The sequence below is a fragment of the Ursus arctos genome, unplaced genomic scaffold, assembly GCF_023065955.2.
Source record: "Ursus arctos isolate Adak ecotype North America unplaced genomic scaffold, UrsArc2.0 scaffold_19, whole genome shotgun sequence".
Taxonomy (NCBI): domain Eukaryota; kingdom Metazoa; phylum Chordata; class Mammalia; order Carnivora; family Ursidae; genus Ursus; species Ursus arctos.
In genome coordinates, this window is record NW_026622863.1 from 49,221,736 (window position 1) to 49,242,468 (window position 20,733).

The 20,733-nt window shown below is 54.7% G+C and overlaps 2 protein-coding genes across 2 annotated transcripts in view; one reads left to right on the plus strand and one right to left on the minus strand.

Annotated features, from left to right (window-relative positions):
* The window catches only part of SAE1 (SUMO1 activating enzyme subunit 1), a 74,042-nt gene extending 71,044 nt beyond the window's left edge, over positions 1-2,998 (plus strand). The window contains exon 9 of the mRNA XM_026481974.4: positions 1,929-2,998. Within this exon, the coding sequence (XP_026337759.1) occupies positions 1,929-2,021 (93 nt within the window). The 3' untranslated portion in view covers positions 2,022-2,998. The remainder of the gene's footprint in view (positions 1-1,928) is intronic.
* Positions 2,999-10,712: 7,714 nt separating this feature from the next.
* On the minus strand, positions 10,713-17,819 carry BBC3 (BCL2 binding component 3). The gene is made up of 4 exons (XM_026481972.4): positions 17,531-17,819; positions 14,587-14,875; positions 12,954-13,144; positions 10,713-10,930 (listed from the first exon to the last, which is right to left on the minus strand). The coding sequence occupies exons 2-4, from the start codon at positions 14,858-14,860 to the stop codon at positions 10,814-10,816; spliced, it is 582 nt and encodes a 193-aa protein (XP_026337757.1). The 5' UTR covers positions 14,861-14,875; positions 17,531-17,819; the 3' UTR covers positions 10,713-10,813.
* Between the last annotated feature and the right edge of the window lie 2,914 nt (positions 17,820-20,733).

Here is a 20,733-nt window from a genome sequence, read left to right on the forward strand (position 1 = left end):
TTTGTGCCTTCAGCCTCTCTTTGTACATCTCACCAAAAAGCTGCTCCCTGGGTTTTTCATGTGGGATGGAGATTAGGGGTCAGGGCGGCTGGCCTTGACCCCATTGTTTTGCGGTGGCTTCCCCGCGTCTCAGTCCTAACCTCTCATGCAGCCCCCTCCTTCCTGCCTGCTGGGGACAGCTGTTGCCCTCATCTTGTTTCTGTTTATCCCAGACAGCCAGAGTACTCTGCATTCTTGGTTGCTGGGTGTGTTTGGAATCTCCCCCTACCCCCATCTTGCTTGGGAAGCACTTTACCTTTTGCCCCGTGTTCACCCCATGGCCTGGTGTCTTGTCCCTGTCACCCCCCGCCTTACTTAACACAATTCAGCCTTCAGCCAGCTGGCACCAGGGTCCCACAATCTGAAGGCTGCATGAACCCCCCCCCCTTTTCTCTCCTGAGGACCATCTGACCGTAACAAGTAAACATTAGGAGATGGAGGGCAAATCCTCTTCATTTTCTTCCTTCCTTCCATCATTCCAAACACCACGTATTCTGTCCACGTCCCCCGTTCTGTTACGCTTCCTTAGGTGTCAGCCCCCCTTTCGTCTCCCACCATCCGCACTTGGCCTCCCTGTCTGTGATATAGCGGTGATGGTGGCGGCGGCAGCCCCACTGGGTTCCCTCGTGTCATGTCCTGTAACTTGAGTTCTAGGGTCTAGGAGTTCTAACTGTGGGCTCTTGGGTCCTTCCACCTGGCTGAGTGCTTGGGGTCCTCAGATCATGGTAAGGGATCCCTGGCTCCTGTTAGTCATGTCAGCTCCCACTGTTTGAGAATTTGTTATGTGCCAGACGTATTACAAGCTCGGTTGCATCTCGTGTTCACCAGAACTATAGCAGCATGTGCTGTGGATGCCCCGTTCTGCACGTATGTGCAGAGAAGCTGGCTTCTGTCCTAAGCGTGCCTCAGAGTCCTCAGTACCTAGCGTGATACCTGGCACAGAGTCGATGCTCTAGAACTTTTCCATGGATGGGTGGCTGAGTTGCCACTTGAAGTAGGTATAATTATCCCCATTTTACAGAGGAAGAAACAGGTTGAGATCGGTGTTTAATTCAAAGAGAAGTTCAGAGTGTTTAGAGTGCATTCCTAACCTTGTACATGAGGTCCTGCCCTATGAGTGACAAGCATGGCTCTTCTGGGAACCTTTAAACCCTGCCTAGTGGCATGCTTGGACGATGTCCTCGTCTTTAAATGGCAACCCTTTTTGAGTTAAGAACCTCTTAGAAAACTCACTGACACCTGTGAGTCCTTTCTCCAGTACACACATGTACACACATGATTCAGCACGTGGTTTCAGGAGGTCTGGCCCCAGCTTTAAAAGTGCCGTGTGCTTCTGTTAACCCCACAAGATAATCACCATTTCCATGGCTAAATAGCACCTCTAAGGTTCTCTGGATCCCAGCCCTGGCCCGTCGTGCAGACGAAGGCAGGCAGCGTGTCTCCTCCTAGAAGAGCCGTGTCTGCGTCAGTGTGTGTCCTGCAGGTGATGAGGCCGCCGCCGTTCTCAGTCGGATAGCCAGAAGTGATTATCACTGTGTTCGCCCTCAGCGCTGCTCTGGTGGAGCTGTTCTCAGCATGGTTGAGGAACACCATCTCTCTCAATGCTGAGGACAGTACATGTGCTGTTTTCATTTTATGTGGGGAAAATGGGGTTCCAAGAGGCTAAATGATCTGTCCGGAGGTGCACAGGTGATCAGGGACAGCGCAGACACATGGCAGTCACAGTCGTGGCTCAGACATAGCCAGTGAGCCCCTGGGGAGCAAAATCAACCTCTGTTGAGAACCGCTGCTGAGTTTTAGAAGATCTGGTTTTTGAGGGCTCTTTCTTTTTTTCTCCATATTAGCCTTTTAAAGGCATCTGAGTTGAACCCTCTTGTTTTTCTTCCCAGGCCCTGTCTCAAAGAGACCCTCCTCACAACAACTTCTTCTTTTTTGATGGCATGAAGGGGAGTGGCATTGTGGAGTGCCTCGGCCCCAAGTGAGCCCAAGACTTGGCAGCCCTGGAAATGCTGACCTGCAGCCTGACCGCACGTGTGCCCCGTCCCCGCCTCCCCCGACGAAGGCCGCTCCAGGCGGGGGTGGGGGGAGAGTGAAGCCATTGGACCAGTACAGACCATTTCCTGCGAGCAATGAGCTTGTACAGATGTGTGACTTCCAAGCACCAGCAGCTGCTCAGCAAGGGGCGTAGGGACTGGCTGTCTCCATCCCAGCACTGTCGAGGGCTTTTTGCCAGCCGTCACCCGAACGCCCCCTCTGACGCATCCCTCTGTCCTGGGGCCGCCACGGCATCACCAGCCCTCTGGGCTACCGCAGGAGACGCCTGCCAGGAGCCAGCACGCCTTGTTGCTTGGGAGCCTCTTGCCACCTCCTGGACTTACTCCCTGCCTGATGTCATACAGAGAAGAGCATGACTGCAGGTGGGGAGTGAGGCCGGGCCCGATGAAACACTAGCGCAGCCACAGTTCCAAATGCAGACAGGTGCCCCAGAGAGGAAAAGACACGGCAGGCGGAATGTATTTCCTCCAGAGCTTGAGATCCTGCAAAACAACAGGTGGTATGTGGTGTGCTGTTCTTGAGTTTTAGTTCAGGATTAGTTGGGTTTCAGCCGGTATTTTGGAAGAGAGGAAATGTTACCAAAGTTCCCTCGGGCATTAGGGCGAGACCTCGCAAAGTGAATGTTAGTGGGAAAATTTGTTTTAAAAAAACAGATTCCAGGGTCCCACCCCCTGAGGATTCTGATTTACTGGGGCCCAAGCGAGGACGAAGGAGCCTGTCTGATCAGAGCCCCCCCCCCCCCATCCCTGATGCGGCTCAGACCGTCCTGGAAGCTGTTGCTTTCAAGGGCTGTGTCAGTCCTTTCCTTACCCCCGAATCGCAGCTGTTTGTGTTTTTTTATATTTTCTATATTTCCTTGATTCTTTAAAAAGGAATGATAGAAATAAAGTTATTTGCTTTAGGATTTACTTGTTTCTCTTCCACATTACAAATCTCTTCCTGTGATAGGGAGTGATCCTACCAATGGCCTTTTTTAACTTAAAGAAATCTCACTGGATGCTTCAGTGTGACTCAGAGATTCCTCCCCTCCATCACAATTCCTGCCACCTTTTTTCTGGGAAATGCAACGAGAGTTAGATTGCTCAAATTCTAGAATGCATAGAAGCTTCTGGTTCCAACTGTGTTGACTAATTCAGGTCAATAATGGCTGTTCTCAGTGACAAGAATTATATTAACGGGCAAGAAGTCAAAGATGTGAAACTGCTGCTGCCTTCTGTGTGGATCCCCTGTGCAGCCGGCACTGTGAGGAGTCAGAGTGGGCAGTGGCCTCATTTTAAAGTTAAGTGACACTTAAGTAATGTGCCTCAAGTCCCACAGCTGGTAGGGGTCAAAGCTTTCATTGGTTCGGGATGGCTGTGTTTGTCTTGACTCGACAACCCAAGCATGCTCCAGTTCTCATCACAGTCCTGGGGTTTCTCCTTATTGTAAAATTGTGTGAGGTGTGAGTCTGGCCAGTTTGAACAAATCCACTCCTTTCCTGTTTCAGTCCTGCTCCAGTGAGAAGAAAAGAAAAGAAAAAAGTCTCCACAGGGAGGAGGCTGTCAATTCCCTGACCCTCCTGGTCACCTCTCCTCCTCCGTAGGTGAGGCTAGGGCTGTGTTTCTGGAGAGGCTCCTTTCTGGACCCCATCAGCGTCAAGTCGGGGGCACCAAGGGCAATGTTTTTATCAATGAATGAATCTCACCCTTTATTTCACATTTTGAGCCAACTACACCCTTTTTGCAGTGTGGGGCCTTGGTCACAAGGGGGAGCAGGTGGGTCTGGATGGATAAAAACAAAATTGTCATCCTAGAATCTTCTTGGAAGCTTCTCAAACTTTTCTACCCCTGTACCTTTCATGGCAGAAATTGAGTCATCCAGAAAAGACCCCTTGGGAATCTGGGGTGGTGCTGGAAGCTGCCAGCCCCAGGCAAGAACTGTCTTTATTCTCATTTCTTCAAATTTCATATTCTCCCATATTACATGATAAAAATGGATTTCCCCAAGTCTCCGGGAAGAGCACAATGATCACCCTGTGGTCTCTAATACCTCCAGGAGATATGTAGCTACTTGGGAAGGAGGATCTTATCTGTGAAGGTAGCAAATACTTTTGCGATGCTCGAGTTAGCAGATGAAAGGAAGTGGGCAGTCTTTGGGGCTGCCAGGTCTCTCCACTCCATACTCACTTCTGCTGTCTGTGTATGATGTATAGTAACCAAACTCTGTTAAGTTGAAGCCTCAGAACATTCTAGTGGAACAGGTACTACTTTATTTAATCTATTTAATTAATTTATTTAAGATTTTATTTATTTGACAGAGACATAGCGAGAGAGGGAACACAAGCACAGGGAGTGGGAGAGGGAGAAGCTGGCTTCCCGCTGAGCAGGGAGCCCGATGCAGAACTTGATCCCAGGACCCTGGGATCATGACCTGAGCTGAATCAGACGCTTAATGACTAAGCCACCCAGGCGCCCCAGGTACTACTTTAAAAAAAAAAAAGAAAACCACACACACAAAGGTAAAAAATTAGAATAAAAGGCTCCTGGTCCCATCAGAGCCCCACATTCTGTGGTTTCCCTTTGCAATGCAGACGCATTTTGTCAGTTTCTTGCATATTTTTTGGTAACTACAAAAGTGTATATCTTGAGGTATATGTCCTATTTGCCCTTTGCAGATGGAAAAATGGAGGCTTAGGTTGGAGTTGGCAAGTCAAAAGAGTTTAATAACAGCTAACACGCTCACACTACCTGCCTGGTACCTTTCAAAATACTTGCACTTTAGCTAAGTTGTTTGAATCCTCACAGCAGCCCCTTGGGGGTCGATGCTGTTGTGCTCATACTGCAGATGAGGGAACAGCCTGACGCAGCAAGTAAGGGATGGAATGTGGGCTCATCGGGAAGGCTTCTGCGCAAGACCCTTAGTGGACATTTATTTAGTGGTGCCACCGCACAGCGACTCGGGCTTTGCCTTCACAAGATCCTGAGACCTAGTAGTCGCCACTGAAAACGGTCAGGCAGGCCCAGGTATTGAGGGGAGGGCCTTCAGCTGGATCCAGAAGAGTAGGTAGATTTTTGTTTTTAAGCTCATAGTAAAACATTCAAGCAAAATGCATACACAGGGGTGAAAAGATTCCTCCCCACTGCCTCATAGGGCTTGGTAGCTCAATGTCGGCCACATAGCAGGAGCAGCTGACTTCCTAGCTAAACTCAGGATTTTGGAGAGAAATGTGAGATGCTTTCTGGATATGTTAGCTGTATCCACTTTCATATATACCTCCCAGAGGTCACTCCTGGCAGCCTTTGACAGTGAATCTTTCCAGACTGTCAGGTTGAAACCCAGACTTTACGGCTTAGCTATGTGACTTTGGGCAAGTGGCCTTTAGTGCCTCTGTTGCCCTATGTATAAAATGGGGTGATAGTAGTATATTCCTCTGTTAGTGTGGCAATTAAATGAAGGAATACATTATTGGAGTAGAAGTTGCTCCATGTTAGCTGCTATCATGCATAACTCTGCAACTTGCTTTTTCTCACTCTGTCTTAGACATCCTTGTCAGTGCATTCTGCATCGAATTCCAGAACCACAGATGAACCATAACCTATTTAATCAGTCTGCTGTTGAGTGACATTGAGCTGGTTTCCTTTGCACACACTGGGGAAAGACTCCCCAAAGCCCGAGGCTGTGGTTATAGAGTATATAAATGCATTTGAGGCGTTGCTTCCTTCCAAAAGACTAGCGTGGTAGCATTCTTACATGTCATTTGTCGTTTGGATAGGTAATAGGTGTGTGTAGAGGTTTACAAAGACGCAGTCATAGTTTTTAAGGAAGGAAAAAACAATATGAACAATGAAAAGTAAATCTCTCCCTTCCAGAAACAACCATGGGGTTACTGGAGGTGGATGAGGAGTGCCAGTTCCAGTTAGGGATTAGCTTGCTTGAGGGGGCACAGTTAGTTGGCCGGTGGCAGAGGTTCGGCTCTGGATCTCTTTTGCCAGGTGCTCTGAGCGTCCGCTTTGCCAAGTTGTGGGACCGCTCAGCACCTTGGTTCCAAGAGAGAAGGCCATGGAGATGACTTTAGGTGTTTCCTTTCCCCTGGAACAACTGATCCTCGTTTTGTTTTATTAGGAGCCCTTTGCTGATAAAATATGGCCATCTCTGACTTTGATTGTCCCTGGCTTTTTTCCATCTAACCTGGATAGTGGAGTAGGATTCCCCACTTTCAGTCCTAAAAAATAATAGGTTTAGGTCTATTAAAAAGAAAATACAGGGGGCGCCTGGGTGGCTCAGCGGTTAAGCGTCTGCCTTCGTCTCAGGGCGTGATCCCGGCGCTGTGGGATCGAGCCCCACATCAGGCTCCTCTGCTAGGAGCCTGCTTCTTCCTCTCCCACTCCCCCTGCTTGTGTTCCCTCTCTCGCTGCCTGTCTCTATCTCTGTCAAATAAATAAATAAAACTTAAAAAAAAAAAAAAAAGAAAATAAAGAAGTTCTGTTTCTGGTGTGGTAGAGTAAGTTTCTAACAGACAACCACCCCCCTGCAAATAAACTATATTCTAGACAAAATACCAAAAACAAGAAATAAAACGAAAACTACTGGGAGGCTCTGGAGAGTGATCAAAAGCAGATGGACTTCGGGGAGAGGGCGAGTTGAAAGTTGCAGGAAGAGCCCACCACAGTATGAGTTTTCTGGTGTGTGTTCATTTCTACAGTGTTAGCCCGAGGGTGGGCTGCAGGCCCGGGCACTGCACCAGGCAGCCAAAACTCGGGTAGAAAACAGCTCTTACTGGCCTGAAAAACCAGAGGACAGAGCCTAGAGGGACCACAGCAACTGGAAAGGAGAGCGCCGGGGAAGTTCCCTTCCCCCAGAGGACATGGATGAATTCAGCTTAAGTCTCTAGCTGACCACCTGGCTATGGATGTGTGGGGCCGACTCAAAGCAGGACTGAAGCCATCGGGATTTACACTGTCGCCCACTGCAGCAGGCCAGGTCTAGCAAATACAAATATCCCCACAAGACCTTTCACATTCTTTGGAGGACTATAACAGAATCCAGAATGTCTACAATGTGAACATAATATCTGGACACAATGCAGAATTACCTCATATACATAGAATTGGGGAAATGTGACTCATTCTCAAGGGAACAGACTAGATGACCAAGAGAACCCAAGTGTTAGGGGGCACTTGGCTGGATCAGTGGGTAGAGCATGCCACTCTCGATCTTGGGGTCATGAGTTCAAGCCCCATGTTGGACATGGAGCCTGCATTAAAAAACAAAAAACCCATCTAGGTGTTGGAGTTAGCAGGCAAGGACTTTAAAGCAGTTATTACAACTATGCTCACAGGTAAAAGGAAAACACCTGTGTAATGTTGAAAAATCGAAAGTCTCACCAGAGAAATAGAAAAAATTGAAGTCTCACCAGAGAAATAGAAAATGTTAAAGAACAAAATGGATGTTCTAACAGTGAAAAGAGAGTATTTGCAATTTTAAAGGTCCACTTGTAGACCTAATAGAATGAGGATGAGAGACTTCGTGCACTAGAAATATATTAATAGGAATTATCCTGTCTAAAAAGAGGCAAAGATTTTTTTAAATAAAGCCTTGAAAGCAGCCTAACAAAAACAAAACACACTACAAGCAGGGGAACCATGACTCAGGTAATCCTGGATTTCTCCAGAAACGGAGACCAGAGACAGCGAAACAACATCGTCAAGAGGCTGAAAGAAAACTGTCAACCCCAGAATTCTATAACCGGTGAAAACAAGTATTTTCAGATAAAAGAAGACTAAGAGAACTTGTCACTGGCAGAAATACACTACGAAATGCTAACGGAAGTTCTTCAGGCTTTTGGGACATTATCCCAGGAGAAACTTGGAACTTTAGGCTGCGTCGAAGAAATGGTAACCCAGTGGGGAAAGATTGCTAAAGACTATTCATTTCTTTAAATCTACATGATTTTAAAGCAAAAGCTATGGGGCGCCTGGGTGGCTCAGGCAGTTAAGCGTCTGCCTTCAGCTCAGGTCATGATCTCAGGGTCCTGGGATCCAGCCTGGAGTCGGGCTCCCTGCTCAGTGGGGAGTCTGCTTCTCCCTCTCCCTCTGCCCCTCCCCCTGCTTGTGTTCTCTCTCAAAGAAGGAAAATCTTAAAAAAAAAAAAATATATGCCATTGCCTTGCGGGATTTGTGATGTGTGGAGACGTAAGCCGTGTGACAACGACAGCACAAAATGGTGGGAGATGTGGAAAGGACCCGTGGCCTGAGCAGTGGCGGATTCTACAGTGGAAGTGAAGTGATACGATACGGGCTCTAAATAGACCGGGAAAGAGCTATGCCTGTGTGTGTCGTCCCTAGAGCAGTACTGAAGACTGAATCGCCAAGAGCAAAATCTCAAAGAACTGGAAAAAGTATTCAAATAATCCAAGAGAAGCCAGGAGAGAGGAAACCGGAACGAAAAGGGAAAACAAATAATAAAATCAATAGGCCTAATTCAGCCATATCAGTAATTCCGTGAACTGTTACTACGAAGGGGAAGCTGCTGGTTGCAGGAGTAGGAAGCATCCCCCGCTGGGGAGCAGCCGGGCAGCCAGGCAGCTGGGTGTGAACGCCCCCGCCCGCCGGGGGCCTTGACCTCTGTGCACAGCATTTAAGTCCAACGGAAAATATGGAGAAACATAAACGCCCAGGTACCGCCATCATTTTGCCACCTGCTTTCTTACTTTGCTCACCGTTGTTTATTCGTAGAGTTCTAGTTCATTCCAGCTACCCGCTGTCTATTCTGTTGTGAGCAGACTTGACACCCGTTCGACTGCTGTTGGAGACTTCAGGGAGTTGTTCTCTCGAGTTGCCAACCCTTGGACAGTTGTGCACATGAACTTCTAAGGGAGGACACCCAGGAAGGCATTTGCTAGCATTTACGCGCATCTTATGTCTGGCAAGCTTTTGCCAAATTCCTTTCCAAACTGATCGCGCCCCATTTACCCTGATCTTTCAGAAGGACCATTTCCCCTGAATTTCCCCTTCCCGATGAGGGATCCGAACCTGTGTCTGTGTCAGTCGTGTAGGAGAGGGCATAAGGAAAGCATTTGCCCCGTTGCCCTGTTTTCAGGAAGATAACAGTAGGAGTTCCCCTTCTGATATTAATCACAGGCCTTTTATGCCAGGCAGCGTGTTAGGCCTTAGGGCAGCCGCATGGGTGAAGCCTCACTTTGATCTTAGCTTGAGGTGCTCTCCCTCCATGAGGGCGGCGACAAGGTCAGCCTCGTTCCTGACATGTGCCTCAGGACTCCTCATAGTGGTGCTTCTGAATACGTTCTAGGTCATTCATTCATTCAGTAAATATGGGGCTTCCAGGGCATACTTTAGCCAGTGGGGATAAAGTGAGGATAAAGCACTGAAAAATAGCAAAAACAAAACAAAACCTCCTGCCCTTGGGGGTGCCTGGCTGACTCCATTGGTGGAGCGTGGGACTCTCTTGATCTTGGGCTTGTGAGTTCGAGCCCCATGTTGGGTGTGGAGATGACTTAAATATAAAATCTTAAACAAGACAAAGCCCTGCCCTTATGGGGCTTTGCTTTTAATGGTAGTTATGTAGGGATGCATGAAGCCTGGGTGTATACAGTGGCGCCCATGCTCCTTAGCCTCCCTTTGGATACAGCTGGATAGCCAGAAGTGCTCTGAGGACTGCCTCTCCCACTTTGTCCCAGATAGGGGTCACAGAGGCTTGGACCAGACCATTCAAGGGGGAAAGAAAGCAGAAAGAGTATCCACTGTTCCAATCTGATTTTATTGAAAAGGAAACATACAAAAATCATGTACAAAAAAAATTAACCAAACATGTACAGAAAATTCATTCCGGTATCTACAGCAGCGCATATACAGTATTTTACAGGCTGGGCCATCCCTCCCCGCTCCCAGACTCCTCCCTCTTCTGCAATTCCCCCCCTCCCTGACTCCCCGTCTTCCCCCCAGCGCTTCGCCCTGGGGACTAAGGCTGGGGCGGTTTCCGCCAAAATATCCCACCCCCCAAATGAATGCCAGTGGTCACACGTGCTCTCTCTAAACCTATGCAATGGGATTGATGGGGGCGGGGGGGTGGTCACGGGCAGAGCACAGGATTCACAGTCTGGGCCCCTCCTGGCCACCCCCAGATGAAGGTGAGGCAGGCATGCCCACCACCCGCCGGCTGGCTCAGGGAAGACGGCTGGGCGCTGGGCTGGGGCAGCCATCAGACCCACCCCATTCTCTGGCTCCAGGAGGCTAGTGGTCACGTTTGGCTCATTTGCTCTTCACGGGCCCCCTCCCCAGGAGGAGGGGGGGAAGCACCAGGGGCCTGAGGCCAGGCCCAAAGTGAAGGAGCACTGGAAGGGAGACTCCCCCCAGTGTCACCCCTGCAGCTGGAACAGGCAGCCAGCACCAGCAGCCTTTCCTGAGATGGTGGTGGGCGGCAGAGGCGGGCGGCTCTGTCCCCACCCTCTCCGTCACCGCTGCCTTCAGACGCTGAGTCCGTCAGCCCTCTCTCCCCTGGCTTCCCAGCCAGGGGCCCAGGAGTCCACATCTCCATCAGTGCACCCAGGCTAAGCCGGGGCTGGGGCTGGAGTGGCTGCCCTGGCCTGCCCCTGGGACAGGCAGGGCTGGTAGTCCAGTATGCTACATGGTGCAGAAAAAGTCCCCCGCGCTGGCCAGGGCATCAGGAGGTGGGAGGGTCCTGCCCCCCAAGTCCCTGATGTCCACCGGGCGGGTGCAGGCACCTAATTGGGCTCCATCTCCGGGGCTCCGCGGCCCCTGGGTAACGGCAGGAGTCCCATGATGAGATTGTACAGGACCCTCCAGGGTGAGGGGCGGTGTCGCTGCTGCTCCTCTTGTCTCTAGGGAGAGGGAAAGGAGGAAGTTAGAGTGGGCTTGCCACGGGGACAGGGGTGGTCAGGCTGAAGGGCAGCGAGGAGGGAGGCACGGTCTTCAGAGTGACCTACATTCTCAACCAACCCTCAGCGGTGGTACTATTATTGTTAATTGGGTCCAAATCCCAGCTCCTCCCACCACCTGGGCCCATGCCGTCACCTCAAGGGAGGACAGCGTCCTCATCTAGAACAGAACAGGACGGAGAGGACGCAGACCGAATGCCCTCAGCACAATGCCTAGGCCCAGCAAGTGCTCCCCTCATCTCCCAACCAAAGTCAGCCAGGGCTGTGGGGGGTGGGGAGGCTGGATGGCAGCCTGTCCTGCCCTCCCCTCAAAGGCTGGGAAGTGAGAGAGAAGGGAGCAGGGAGCAGCCCATGGTCTCAGTGATTCTAGAACGATCTGTGGAAGACAAGACCTGGAAACAACAGTTCACCTTCTGTGCTGACGCTGCACAGAAATATACCCAGGCAAAGCTAACCCCTGCCCTCTTTCCAGCAACAGGATGAAGGCTTGGGGTGGCCTCTAGGACCCTCTCAGTTCCAAATTGCTAGGCAAGTGAGAAGGAAGGAAGCCACAGAGAAGAAAAGACTCCCCACCAGTACAAATTAAAGGTAAGCTGTAGCACTCTTCCACCCCCTATCCTGAGTGCCTGGCCAGGCCCGCTGCTAATAAGCAGGGCCCACTAGTCTTATCCCCGTGGAAGGATGAGAAACTCCTTTGACAGATGAGAACAAAGTCAGATAAACCACCCCGATGATGCTAGTGGTGTGAGGCTGCTGTGGGACGCCTTGTACCAATCCCTGCCCTCTCAGCACTCCCCACCAACTCTTGCAGCCAGGAGGTAGCAAAGGGGGCACATCAGAATGGCATTCGTTGGAAAGCCTGCCACTGTCTCACTGCTGCGGGGTGCCGCCCCGCACGCGCCGTCATCTCTGAGAGCAAGCTAGGGCGGGCAGAGCACTCAGGTATCTGCTCTGGAGGTACACGCAGGTGCACAGCAGATGTGCATTACTGGGAAGAGACAAAACCCCAAAACACCAAGCCAATGAAAGTTGAAACATTTTTTTAAATCCTAAATATCCGTCGATGAGAAAATGAACAAGGATAACTACACGTTGATCCAACAGAATGCTACATAACAGTGAAAATGTAGGAGCTAAAAGCTTCTTTGCCCACATGGATCAATCTCGAAGTGTAATGCAGGGGGGAAAGTTTGGAGAACACACCACATCACGTATATTAAGCCAAAAACATCCCGCATGCCTAAGCATTGCTTGCGGCCTGATAACAGGTAGTAAAAGAATCAACACCTGCGGAGTCATGGGATGAGCCACCTTGAGAGGCTTCCTTTGGAAAGGAGGAGGAGAGGGTCAGGGAGGGGAACAAGGGGCTTGACAACATCCGGGTTTTGTTTTTCTTTTACTAAGCAAGCAATACGGGTGTAATGTTCAGATTGGACAGAGCGGGGTAGTCGGCGCCCTGATATTTGTTATTCTCTGTTCTACGCCATAGGCTTCAAAGATTTGGTTTTAATGAGAGGCCGAGGCGTGGGTTTGGGGCGGGGCCTCCCGCGGGGCGGGGCTCCAGGGCCCGCCCCCCCGCCGCCCGGGAAGCTGTGTCGCGCGCTGCCCGCCGCGCGCGCGGGCGGGTGGGAGGGGCGGGCGCGGCCGCGCCGCCGCTGCTGACTCACCGGCTATAAATAGCCCGGGATATATGAGCCGCTCCGCCGAGCGCCGCCCTCAGTCCCCGCGGCCGCGGGGCACGGGCGCGCCGCGGCGCTCGAGGCGGTCCCGGCCCTCGCTCGGCCTGTGCCAGCCGCGGCGCGGGCCCTTCGGCAGGTCCGCGGGCTCGCCGCCCCTCCCACCTGCCTGTCCCCAGCGCGACCCCGCCGCGCCGGGCAGCAGCTGCCGCACATCTGGCGGGGCCCGCCCGCAGCCCCCTCCCGGGCGGGAAGTCCCACCTGCCGTCTACCCCGCCCCCAGCACTCACCCGCCGCTCGTACAGCGCGTTGAGGTCGTCCGCCATCCGCCGCAGCTGGGCCCCGATCTCCCGGGCCCACTGCTCCTCCTCCCCCCGGACTCCCGGGGCTGCCTGGGTGGGGCCTCCCGCCAGGGCCCCCGGGGCACTGGGCACCGGCGATTCCAGGTGCTGCTCTGCCGGCGAGAGTGAGGGCTGAGGACCTGGGAAAAGCCGGGGGGGAGGGGGCGCGTGGTCAGCACCCACCACCCCTGCAGGCCCAGAGGTGGCCCCAAGGGACCAATTAGCCATGGCCCGCTTCTCCCTTTTCCAGCCTCCCGGTTTCCTTTCTGCTCCCCGCCTCATTTCTAGCCACTCCGTTTCTCCCCTCCTAAAGCCAGATTTCTCAGCTTCTGCTCGCCAGGCACCAGAAAGCAAGAAGGGGTCCTGGGGAGGCCTCTCTGGGGGTTACCTGCCTGGCCAGCTACCACCCCACTACCCGTGCTAGTCTGGACGTCCTCCCTCTTATCCGACCCACTATTCCAAAACGGGACCAAATTTTGCCGGCTCCATTTAACAGATGGGGAAACTGAGGCCCACCCTAAGAAGTGGCCCAAGGTCACATAGGGATACGGCGACTGACTACACCCAGTCACAAGCCTCAGGTCTCCTGCCCTCTGGAGTCCAACCACAGTGAAGCCACACCCCCGGATGTGGCAGGGGCACGGAGACCAGAAGGCCAGACTGGCTGCCTCCGAGCGAGCCCGGACCTGGGGGGCTGGGATTCGGGAGATGCCTTCCTGCCCCACCCCCTTCTGAGCCGCCCCGCAGTCTCTGCTTCCCTCCAGTCGCACCGGGTCCTGGTGAGAGGGATTCTAACGCCTAAAATCGGGGCCTCAGTTTCCACACCTGTGCCTGTGGTGTTGAAATCGGGTCCCCTCTTGCCCCGCTTCCAGGGAACACAGCGGGGAAGTTTTCTCTCCCCTGACCTCCCTGGGCTCCAGGGACAGGGTGAGGGGTTGGGGTGGAGAGGGAAAGCAGGACAATCTTCCCTGCCACCGAGCGAGCTCGCTGGGATGGGGCTAGCAGGGCACCACAGGGTTAACAGCCCATCCGGCAGGGGACCTTTAACCCTTCCCTCCCCAAGACTCACTTTCCCACTCTCGCCTCCCCCACCCCCACTTTCCCCACACAATGGCCCCTCCCCCTCTCCTTCCTCCTCCCGGACTGCGGAGAGGGGCGGCCCTGGCCAGAGATGCAGATAAAGGCGAAAGCACTCCCCCCCCCACCCCCCGGTCCTGAAGTGACAGTCCTCTCCGCTCTGCCCACACTCTCTCCAACTACAGTCCTCGGGGAGGTTAAGGAGACCCAGACTAGGGGAGGGGGGTTGGGAAACAGCTGCTGCCCCGGGCCCGGAAAAGGCCGTGGGCTGCAACTCGGGGACTGCAGTCAGATTCCAGGAGGGACTTCCCAATCGGCCTCCCCCCACCCCCAGCCTCCCACTCCGTCTTCCTGCTTCTTGCAACACAAAGACCACACTGGCCACACCCTCCCTGTGGCCCGGCCGGCTCGCCACCAACCCCCACTCGCTCCCACTTCTCCAGTTCCTCAGTGTCTCTTTCCTGGCTCCCATCATCCCGGGGCGCCAGTGTAGGGCGGCACTCACCGTCGGGGCGCGGGCCTCGGGGCCGGCTGCGGGGGCCCCCAGGCCAGCGGGGGCCCCCCAGGGCGGCGGTGACGGCGGGCGGGGCGGTGGGGGCGCAGAGGTAGGCAGCGGGCAGCAGGGCGGGGGCGGCGGGGGCGGAGGGCAGGCCCGGCTCACAGAGGCCGCAGGAGACGGCCGAGGGCACCAGGCGGCTGAGGGGAAAGGGGCGCGGGCCGTCGCGGGCCAGGCCCTCTACGGGCTCCGGGGAGCTGCCCTCCTGGCGTGCTCGGGCCATGGCGCTCCCTGGGGCCTGCAGGACAGGGGGAGAGGGGTGCGGTCAGCCGGGCAGTGCAGGGGGCATCAGGGCCCCACGATACACACACCCCACCTGGGGTACACAGGACACCCCCACTCCTGCACACAGCGATCAGCACATTTGGGGGCCAGGAAAGCCCAGGGAAGGTTCCCACAACACACAGGGCCCTGATGGGGCACTGTAGGCCTGTGCGAGGGCCCCACAAGACACGTGCCCACCGAGGGTCTGACGCAGGGCCCCAGCCGCTGGGGACAGCCTCCCATGCATATGGTGATGGGTGCACACGACGGACAAGGAGGCACAGGACGGCTCGCACAGCAAGTCCAAGGGCTCACACAGGACCCAGATGGAGTCTGTCAGGTGTGTGTGTGCATGAGGGGAGACAGCCTCAGAACACAAACTCACCCAGCCGGGGAGTCACCCAGGGCATGGGCTGGTGGGGCTAACTTCCGGAACACAGTGATGGGCACACACAGTGACTCATGCAGGACCCAAATGGCAAAGACTACTTGGGGGGGGGGGTTTGAAGGGTACATGCCACACATGTAAGGACTCACTCAGGACCGGTCAGCCTGACCTCCCACCTCGTCTCCCATTTGCACAGAAATGGTTCCAGTGTCCAATATTGCTACCCAATACAAGACACACACACACCCCGACCAAAACGTGGACATACACATACCCACGGACCATCAGAAGAGTGCGTACGCAACGCAGAAGCCATCCCCTCCGTCCCCCGCGCATACACATACACAAACTGTCAGAACCTCACACACTGACCCGCTGTGGATATGCCCGTGGACACGCACAGTGCAGCCGCCGCAAACACAGAAACACACTGCACAGGCACCGTCACACTTCTCAGACACACACCCACGCGGTAAGACCTGCACACCTTGAGACTTACGCAAATATCAACACCAAACAGACAACCACGGCCACATGCAGACCAACACAAGCGAAACACGCCCCCGTGGTCACCAACTCTCAGACCCCAGGACTTATGTAAATCAGGCACACACAGACTCCTGTCATCGGACCCAGAAGCATCACCACACTGGCCGGCATGGACACACAGATGCAGAAGAGCAGACATCCACTCACCCTCCGCCAACCTCAAAACACCGTCACCAACTGTCAGCCCCGGACACATACGCACACACCGCAGCTAACTCTAATCCCACACGGCCCGGGCGGCGCGCACACCTAAAGCACCCACAGAAAACACTGGTCTCACGTGACTGACATAAACACTACACACAGGCAGCCCACATGACACACATGAGCCAGCCGATCGCAGAGACAAGCCCCTCAGACCCAACACACACACACACGAGACACACACACACAGGCTCAGACACAGCCCCACACTCCGAGAGGCTGCCAGCAACACCCACTGACTGCACTGCACAGACCCCACAGAGCTGAGATCCTCAATTCCCAGACACACAAGCCAAACACAGACCGAGACACCCCCCACCACACACACACACACACACACACACACAAACTCACACACACACCTGGACAGAAAACAGACGTTGCATTCAGCAAGCACACCATCACAAACGCTTAGCTGAGACACATGCCCTGGAGATACACACAGTCACAGACAGTACACACAGTCAAGACACACAAGCACACACAAACACAGCACATCGGGCAGGACACACATACATAAACCCTCAAACACAGCTCACTCAAGCAACACACACACACTCCAGCCATGCACTGCAGCGCAGGCAGGCAACACAGACCCAGAGAATCACCCCCAAACAGCACACACAGACAACTCTCACAGAGCACACAACACACACACACACACACACACACACACAGGTACACCACACATAAACAGCACCCACCCCTCGGGCACGGCACACACAGACAGAACCTCACACAAACACACATGGGGACTCAAGCACACACCCCGACGGGCCACAGCCCCAACATTCCCCTGGACTGACACCACCACCCCCTGCAGACCCCAGCACAAACTCGGAGCCAGACACACGCACACACCCAGGCGAGACACCTGCAGATCCACAACCCCGCACACGCGCGCTCCCACGGCGGGCCCAGACGCCCCCCTCTGCTGTCACAGCACAACCCCCCCACCCCGCCGCCGCCACGTGCGCCCGCCCCGCCCGCCAGGCGAGCGAGGGGCCAATAACCGGCTGTTGCTGGGGCGCAGCCCCCGCCCGCAGGAGCCGCAGACTCCACGGCCCTCGAGCCGCCCCCTGTCGCCGCCCCCAGCGGGCGCGCGCCTGGGGTGTGGCCGCCCCTACAAACCGCCCCCCCCCCGGCGCGCGCCCCTCCCGGACTGCGGGGGCCGGGGCAGTCGGGGTCGACTCACTTCCCCGGGCCCGCACTGGCCGCCAGGGGGCGCTGCCGAGCCCGCACCCCATTGTTTGTAAACAAACCCGCCAGACCGCTGAGGCACCTGCGCTCCCAGACCCTTAGTGCCTCCCACCCAGCGACCCCAACCCAGGGTCGTTCGTGGGATGGAGGGTGGGGAGAGAGGGAGACACGGTGTGGGAATGCAGCGCGCCCCCACTGCTATCCCAAAGCACTCCTGCCACCTCCTCCAGGGAGCCCACCCGGCCTGGCCAATCGCGGCCGGCGGGGACTCGGGGTGCGCACACTCACCCCGGGGGCATGAACACGCCGGAGGGGGCGGTGATGGGGGGCGGGCGGCTTCCTTCAAGAGGGCGCGCCCGCCGAGCGCCGCTCTCTGCGGCGGCTGCTGCTGCTGAGACGGCTGCTACTGCTGCTCTAACTGCAGTGGCGGCTGCTGTGGCTGTGGCTGCTGCTGCTCCCGCTTGGGCTGCAGGCGCGTCCGCGTCGTGGCCGCCGCTGCCGATTCTGCTGCTGCCGCCGTTGCCGCCGCCGCCGCCAGGCGCCCGCTCGCATGTGGCTCGCGCCGCGTCTCAGGCCGCCCGGCGGATCCCCGGCCCGCTCGGCGGCCGCCCCGCCCCGCCCCGCCCCCGCCCGGCGGGTCCCACGCCCCGCCCCCGCGTGACGCCACGGCCCCGCCCGCCCGCCCGCCCGCCGCGGACAAGTCGGGACTTGCAGGCGCGCGCCGCGCCCCCTACCTCCGCGCGGGGGTTTCCCTGCAGCCGGGGGCGGGGCGGGGCCTGGCCCGCGGCGAGCAGGACCGCGGCGTGCGGACGGGAGCCGCCCGGCCGTGGGACAGCCGGACACACACACTGACACACTGACACACTGACTGGGACCCACAGACACACGCGCCCAGAGACGTGTACGCAGACTGACCGACTGGCGCTCCCGGGTACACAAAGTCACGTGCTAACAGGGCCACGGGGACAAGCCACAAGCCGACTCACAGACACAGGGCCACACTCGCACAAATGCACACCCTGGACCGGGGTGTGGATTTGCAAACTCGCACGCTGACTGGGGCACACACTCACACACCCAGACACAAATACATTGACCGGCTCGCCGAGAGGGTCCCAGGGACACGCCGACTGACACAAGGAACGGGACTGTGTTGCGCAAACACCCACACTGATGAGCACACGGGGACCCACAAACTGTTCACAAACACTGCCACGGAGCAGGCACCCCCAGCACACATGCAGTCACGGGCCGAGGCGGAGAGCTTCTCAGGAAACACTCGCTTCCTGATAGGTGCAGGTGGACACACACACACACACACACACACACACACGCACACACCCCTGTCACAGGGACACCTGGACACACAGCTTGATCTAGGTGACACTCCTACAGGGACACACAAACACACCCATGCCATCTCACAGCTAACACATTACAACTGCCAGAAATGGACCCTCACAGACACAGACATGAAGAAAAACTGACCCCCCACAACAGTCACGAAGCACACCTGTAACGGGTCCCTGGGAACCGGCCCACTGACCGGCACACACTCTGAAGCAGGCACACCTGGCCACTCTTGCCACAAATCTGTCGGGGGACTCAGGGCGAGAAGGAAACCCCTAGCAGCTGATGGGACATGCCCGGGCAGCCCCTGCATTGACATGCTCGCACCCTGCCTCCTGGCTTTCACTTCCCTTTCTCAGTTTCTCCTTGCCACTCTTTCCCTCGCTTGGACTTGGTGACCCCATATCCTTCCCTCCACCGGGACTCTGGAACTCTGGCTCCTCTGCACCTTCCATTCCCTCTATGTCACACCCCGAGCCCAACCATGTCACCACAGGGCGAGTCGTCTGAGCAACCGACACTGGGCTGGGTGAGAAGGGTTGCCAGACCTGAGCAAAACTGGGCTTCTCTAGGTTCTCAGACTTGGTTCCCTCCGGGGCCACATCCCTCCATTTCCGAAGAGAAGCCAGAAGTGCACATCTCCTGTGAAATCTCCCTACTTTAAATATTGGGGAGTTGGGGGGGTGGTGCCTGGCTGGCTCAGTCTCTAGAGCATGTGACTCTTGATCTCCAGTTCCTGAGTTCAAGCCCCACATGAGTGTAGAGCTTACTTACTTACCTACGAAAGAAAGAAAGAAAGAAAGAAAGAAAGAAAGAAAGAAAGAAAGAAAGAAAGAAAGAAAGAAAGAAAGAAAGAAAGAAAGATTGGGAACTAATTCAGCCTCCCTCCCTCCTTCCCTTCCCTCATTCATTCATCCCCCCTTCTTTCCTCCCAGGGTTTTTCAGACTGTGGGTCATGAGCAAACCATGCATCGTGAAATCACTTTTGTGGATCTTACTGTTTTTTACTTAACTTTATTGAGATATATTTACACGTAATGAAGTTCACTCTTTTTAGGTGTACAATCTGGTGAGTTGTGACAAATGTCTGCCATGTGTGTCAATGTGTGTACACCACCACAAGCAAGATACAGAACATTTCTGTCACCCCCCGTACTTCCCTGATGCCCCTTTCTCATCAGTCCTTCTACCTGTGACTTGAGGAGCTCTTAACCAGACTTTAAAAAAACAAAAGTAGAAATAGAACATCCTTTTAAAAAAATCATGAAGTCAAAGAAAATACTGTTTTGTGAAATCATTGCTTATATGCAGTGAATACATATCAGGTCATGGAGAAAGTGTATTTCTGACTGTAGACCAAGTTTAAAGGTGTGTGAGAGATGCTGCTTTGGACATTTATGAAATGAGATCATGCATGGAAGTCACTGAGTGCATTGTCTGACACAGAGTGAGCACCTAATAAATGGTAGCTATTATTACTATATAACTAATTATCGTGGGTGTTTGCTCTGTGCCTGGCACTGATGAAGCTGGGAGACAGGCCCCAGCCCTGGGCTAGCTCACAGTCTATCCTGTACCCCTTACTCGTGGGTCTGTGCCCTCCGGCTGCCCAATCTAAGACTGGACACCAGGAGACCAGATGTGCTGGAGTGTCCTGAGGAGGGAAATGAGTGTGAAGAATGGTAGGAATCTGGCTTGGTGGGTAGAGGTGTGGGCCGAGAGTTTTAGCAGGCCATAAGCATTGTCACCAGTCATGATCCTTCCCACTGTCTAGTCCAGATCCTGTTCCAAATTCTGGCATCCTATCATCCCGGACCAGAGGGCTCAACCTCAAGGGCCATGATTAAACAAATGAGAGAAATGAGTCCAGTGTCAGACAATAGGGAGTGGTGGGGACTGGGGCTAATTGGAGCAAGTGTTTTCCTTCTAGAGGCATACAAACTCCAAATTAAATGCTGTGTGGGCAAAGAAAAAGAACATTTGTGACTAGCTCAAGGGCTGCCCTTTTGAGACCTCTACCCTAGGGGCACAGGGAAGGAGAAGGCCCCCCCTACATCTTCCAGACTTTGTTTCCCCACCTCCACCTCTACCTGGTCTCCTGAGGGACCAAGGGACTCCCTCCTCTCTAAGTTCCTGGAAGA